Raw genomic sequence first — 5784 nt, forward strand, 5'->3', positions numbered from 1 at the left:
CTTCTTTGGCTCTGGTTGTTGGTGCATATATCTGAATGATAGATAGTGGTGTTCACTGGACTTCCTTGTAAGTGTATGCATATAACCCTGTCACTCACAATGTTGTATTTCAAGATGGATCTGGAGAACAATGAATAAATGAAAATCCAACCTCTCTGTAAACTTCCGTCAAAGTCACAATTAAAAAAATTATAAAAACCAAACTAAAGAGTTGGAAACAACCTAAGAGCCCATCAACAAATGAATGGCTAGAGAAGCTGTGGTACAGTCACACAAAGGAATACTATGCCGCATTGGGAAAAAAAGGAACTCATGAAACAGTATACAAAATGCATAACCATGGGGGACATTATGCTGAGTGAAATATCTCAGTCACAAAAGGACAAATACTGCATAGTGCCACTGCTGTAAAACAGCACTGACATCAGAGTTGGAGGGAGACTGAGAAAGATGGGATAAATTATGTATTCTCTACTGAAAGAGATGTGAGAGAGAACTGTTTAAACAGGATATATGATTAGGTATTACTATCATGGCAGGAGTCCAGAATGAATGCTGCATAGTGGAGTAGACTTGGGGGGAGGGATTGTATATAACAATGAAAGACTTTTACTTTTCAAAGAGAAGTGTGAACTGCAGGGGAGGTTGGGCAGGGAGAAAAGTGCATCAACGAATGAATGGAAAACCAAAGTCTCTGTAAACTTTCATTAAAATAAAAAACAAAACAAAAACAACACCCCAAACTAAAAAAAATCAATTTAAAAAGAAAGTTTCAGCAGTCACACTGAATCAGCAGCATTTCACATATTAAAATCGAGTCTACACCTTGGTCAAATCCTGGCAGTTCTGTTGTGAGGTGCCATTGAGTCAACTCCAACTCTTGGGGATATACAACAGGAAGAAAAACTGCCTGATTCTGTACTATCTTAATAAGCTGTGCTTAAATCCATTGTTGCAGTTGTTTTGTTCCTGCAGTAATTAGCAATTACCAATTGACTGGATTTGTACAGAGAAGGGAGGAGATCTGTAATACCCTCCAAGTCAGAAATTACTCCGATCTGATCCTCCAATCAAGTTTTAGTGGCAATAAATCACATGAGATTGTCTATCTTTTTGCCTCAAAACAGGCGGTGGATTCAAACCATGTGCCGTTGGGTTGGCAGTATAACTAAAGTCTTATTACACAGCTCTCCCTTAAATATTAAAACCCTGTACAAAGGACAGTGAGCATATGGAAAATATTTCTAGAATTCTTCAGTGGCTTGAGGATAAAGGCAAGTACGATATTTTTAAGGTAAAGAAAAGAAGAGTCCAAGAGTGACCTTGGGAAGACACAGTCTGTAGGAAACTAGTCTGACAGTCTGTAGGAAACTCTTGGAAAAAACCTCCAAAATTATCCTGAAATTCTAGCATGGAAAAGGGAATGCTGTTTCCATGGATCCCTGCCATTGCGTGCTAGTATCTGCACCAAGAGAATTCCGGAGATCACTATCTGAGGCCTCATTTTCATGGTTCTTTTTTGAATATGTTCCATTCCTACAAGGCTTGTGTGGAAAAAGTAAACTAAGTCATTGGATTTTATCAGCAATTCACCACTGCTCAGTAAAGTGGCATACACCCAGAACACACAACTGATTTTCAACAACTACCAGAATCCAGTAAGGTTTGGCTGCAGTCTGTGTTTTTGTTCTGTTCAAAATTTCTTACAGTAAATGTAAGAATGTTGAATTGTTTTTTATATTTAGAAAACACATTGGTTTATACGTTATCCTTTCCCTCTTTGCCTCACAACTCCCACCCTACAAATCTGTTTGAGATTGTAGGCTAAAGTCAGAAATTCAAACTGGTTAATAATATCTGAGCGAAAAGATACTTCTAAAACATGGCATTTGAAATAAAGGAGTGATCGTTATGGTAGAAATGCTGGTTTTCCTTAAGATACTACGCAGAGTCATTTTAGCCAACACTAGTGACAAAGTAGTTGTGACAAAGGCCTAGGATGATTAATGAGCATCATTAATAATCAGCTTGTCTAGCCCAATGTCTTTTTCTCAGTTAAGGGTAAATGTAATTTTCAACTGTTTCATGGAAATGGAATTCCAATATTATTTCATGTGAGTTCTCTAGCTAATAACCTATATTCATTTATTACAAAAAATATCTCACACATCATTAAAACGTCAGTATTATATTGATAATAAAACTTGAAAGAACTGAAGAGTACAAACTGTTCACAAATTTATTATATAAAATACCCCCAAATATTTGATTTTCCTGTTCTCCCTTTCAGAACAAAGAAGTACAATGGAAGAAAGGCCCTGTAAGACTAGAGTTTCTTGAGGGATCCTGGCATCAAAGTAGTACATATACCTTAACAGTGTTCTAAAGGCTGGCTCACAAGAAATCTATTATCATAACAGAGAAATCATGGTCTTCTTTCCCCACCAAATTATGGTGAATTGTTACTGTTTTATTTAGCATATGGTATATAACAGTTCAATCTCAATTACTAAAATAATTTCTTAAAATAACCCTCAAAGATATCTTGTTCCCTTCAATGATCTGTAGGTTATACTTTCTTGCTAATCTCAAACAAATCATGAGGTTAAAACAACTGAAAAGGCACAAGCTCAGAATAGCTGTAGCTTGTAGCAAAAAGATATATCAGTTATGTCTCTTCTTAGTTAAAAAATACATAATCCTTTTATTTTAGATTGCAATAAAAGAAATAAACATCACAGACACAGAAGAGTAGGAAAGGGGAAACTACTTACTCCTGAATATTCAGTAATTTAAACCTATTTGTACTTTTCTGTAGTACATGAGTAAACTCCAACACATTTTTCTCTTTGGGGATATACAATGTATATACGTCTTAGGAGTAAAGGTTCCATTCAGTCCCAGGTTTGCTCACTGTACGATTAAGTCAACCAAGGCACAGCAGCTATCCTTTCCTCGTGGTGCAACACTGATCACGTGCCTTGAAAAAGAAATGGCTGATTAGACAAGATGAGGGCAACAGGAAGGGAAGACATGGGATTGTCTATTTAAAATCTGGGTAACAACAACAAAAACTCAATCAAACAAATAAAACCTACTTTAAGTGCACTTTCACATGCTTTTTGTTTATAATAAAGAACAAACATCTAACTTTCTAGCAATAGGCTTAATTAACCACCATTTGATTTGGCCAAATGCACTTTTCCCAGTAAATGTAAAACAACAACAAAATCCCTGTTTTTTCATATTCCATGAAAGAGGGCTGGCTAACGAAACAGTTCATTAGACACATGAAGACAACATAACTGTGGCATCAGGAGTCTTTAATTCGTTGTGCTGTTCCTAAAGTAAAGTTCTGAGGGCTCAAGTTCAACATTCCGAGTTCTCCCTTCCATCTTTATTGATACTCAAGAATTTGCACAGAAAACTCTTTAGGGGCTAGAACAGCAGAACAGCATCACACTGTTTCCAAGATTTCAAGTTTCAAAAGAAAATTATTAAAAATAAAACTAAAATACAGTTCCTGATTTGAGTTAGTTAGATACAGGGCAAAAAACCCCTCAAAACAAAACAAAATAGCACATACTTGAAGGTTACATAGTCTACACTTGGTGGCAATATTTTCCTTGGGAGAGTAATTTTGTTGGTATATATTTTTAAATACTTTAAAAGGCTCAACCTCAAGCAGTAATAAACACAAGCAAAAGTGATTTAACCCTTAAAATAAATATTCTGGAAAAATCTCTCTGTACATACAAGTGAAAGAATAAGTAGTACTTTCTCTCTCTCTCTCTCTCTCACACACACACACACACACACACACACACACACCCGTTCAAATAAGCAGCTGAAATGTGCTGTTCCAGCCTGGATGTCCCCAATGAAGAAGGGAAGCACAGAAACAGGTAACTAGTATGGTTCACTATCTCACAGCCTTTTTTTTTCCTTCCCCAAACTGGGACATTATCACCATAACGTCTCTCTCTCATCATATTTATTAAAATTTCTTTCCTCCCCCTTTCTTTTATTCTTTTTTTCTGATGTGTGTGTATGTTTTTGTTTTTATTTATCTTATTTTCCTTTTTTGTTTTACAGCATGCCAAATCCTTTGGCATATGTGATGGCCTTCAACAATCTCTCTTTAAGCTTTTCTTTGCTGGAGTATTCCGGAAGCAAAAGGACATTAAAGCAAGTATGAGATGTAGGTAACCTAAATAAGAGAGAAAGGGGAAAAGAGTAAGTCAAGGAAAACATTACCATTAAATGATCTTACTTTGTGACGGTATGTGCAGTTGAGATGAACTGCAGTAGTGACTATGCAAATCACATTACTATGCTTTTCACTTTGTAATCACCAAGTATCAGTTTATCATTATCCTATGAATTAGTTAATGTTGCAGTTGCTCCTCACTTTTACACTAAATTATTACTTTATAGCAGGTATTCTTTTAGGTGCAGCTCTTTTAACTAAATCTTCTCAGAAAACCTACCCAGTGAGAACTGGTATCTTTATTGGAATGTACAGGTGGGAAAGGATACAAATGGCAAAGATACACAATTTGGGACTCTAAGCTAGTGTCATATAATGCTGAGAAGATCATGAGCCTGAAGTCAACAATCATGTTTTATAATTTTGTCTTTAACATAGTAAGTAGTGAACCAAAAATGGAATGAACTCCACTGACCTTTAAAATTCCAAACCCCATAGTAATTTTTCAATATCCTATGCCTGAAAAAAATTCCTAAAACAATAAAAGCAAAATACTCTCTCAACTAATTTTTTAAGAGATTTAAAAATGACCACTGAAAGCCACAAGGACAGTTTCATGTGTATATAAAGGAATAAAAGGTAGTTTTTCACAATTACCTTTCTGTGTCTGGGCCATTTTTGGCTATGATCATCTTTAATTTTCCGAGTCCGCCCACTGGAGCTCTATCTGTACCAGTTGTAAACTGTAAGAAGAGTCTTTTCTGTTCATCAGAAAATGAATGCACAATTTCCCAGAACTCCCTAATGAGAAAAGATATAATAATTACTTTAGTTTTTAATATGTAAATACAACTACTTTTAAAATTTTATAAAAATTGTATTAGGAAACAATTTGGATATTAAGAACAAAATCACTGCAGATTTAATAACTACATTTATCTGATAGCTGATTTCCTTGTTGAATATCAGTTGATCATAGATAGCTGGGTCTATTTCTATGCAGCATGCAGGAGCAATGATTTTGTAAATTAGTACCTAACTTGGGAGGGACTGAAGAGCAGTATGATGAGTGAAGTAACTCAGTCCCACAGTATAAATATTGCATAAAACCATTATTGTAGAATGAGTATAAGGATCCAAGAGGGGTGAGAGAGGTTGGGAGCAGAGGGATGAGGACGTTCAGGGGGTATAGGGGATTAACCATGGGTTTATATAATTTGATGGAGAATTCAAAGAATTTGTTCTTGAAAACAATATATTCAAATTTTGTAAATAAATAAACTAGTAGAAAATAAAAAAACAAAACAAAAAACAACATTTATGGATACAGCCTAAGGAAAGAGTTCTAAATACAAATAAGCTTATGTTCATTGTTATATTAATTCTGTAAATACTGTAAATGGTTAATGTTTTAACAACAGGAAATAATTATGCAATCTATTGTATAAATAGTGAGTTCTGGTGGCTCAGTGGTAAGGAGTTGCACTGCCAATCCAAAGACAGGCAGTTCAAATACACCAGCTACTCCACAGGACAAAGATGGGCACTCTCTAAATCTATGATTTACTGCCTCT

At 35.3% G+C, this 5784-nt stretch overlaps 1 protein-coding gene across 2 annotated transcripts in view; it reads right to left on the reverse strand.

Annotated features, from left to right (window-relative positions):
* Window positions 1-4060: 4060 nt before the first annotated feature.
* Window positions 4061-5784, reverse strand: part of UBE3A (ubiquitin protein ligase E3A) — an 87607-nt gene continuing 85883 nt past the window's right edge. The window contains exons 11-12 of one of the 2 annotated variants that reach the window (XM_006903335.1): window positions 4868-5011; window positions 4061-4210 (exon numbers count right to left, since the gene is read on the reverse strand). In XM_006903335.1, coding sequence (XP_006903397.1) covers window positions 4090-4210; window positions 4868-5011 — 265 coding nt within the window. In that variant the 3' untranslated portion in view covers window positions 4061-4089. The remainder of the gene's footprint in view (window positions 4211-4867; window positions 5012-5784) is intronic. The other variant, XM_006903336.1, reaches the window with a different exon arrangement.

Source organism: Elephantulus edwardii, unplaced genomic scaffold (genome assembly GCF_000299155.1).
Source record: "Elephantulus edwardii isolate Elephantulus edwardi_28Jun2011 unplaced genomic scaffold, EleEdw1.0 scaffold00568, whole genome shotgun sequence".
NCBI classification, from domain to species: domain Eukaryota; kingdom Metazoa; phylum Chordata; class Mammalia; order Macroscelidea; family Macroscelididae; genus Elephantulus; species Elephantulus edwardii.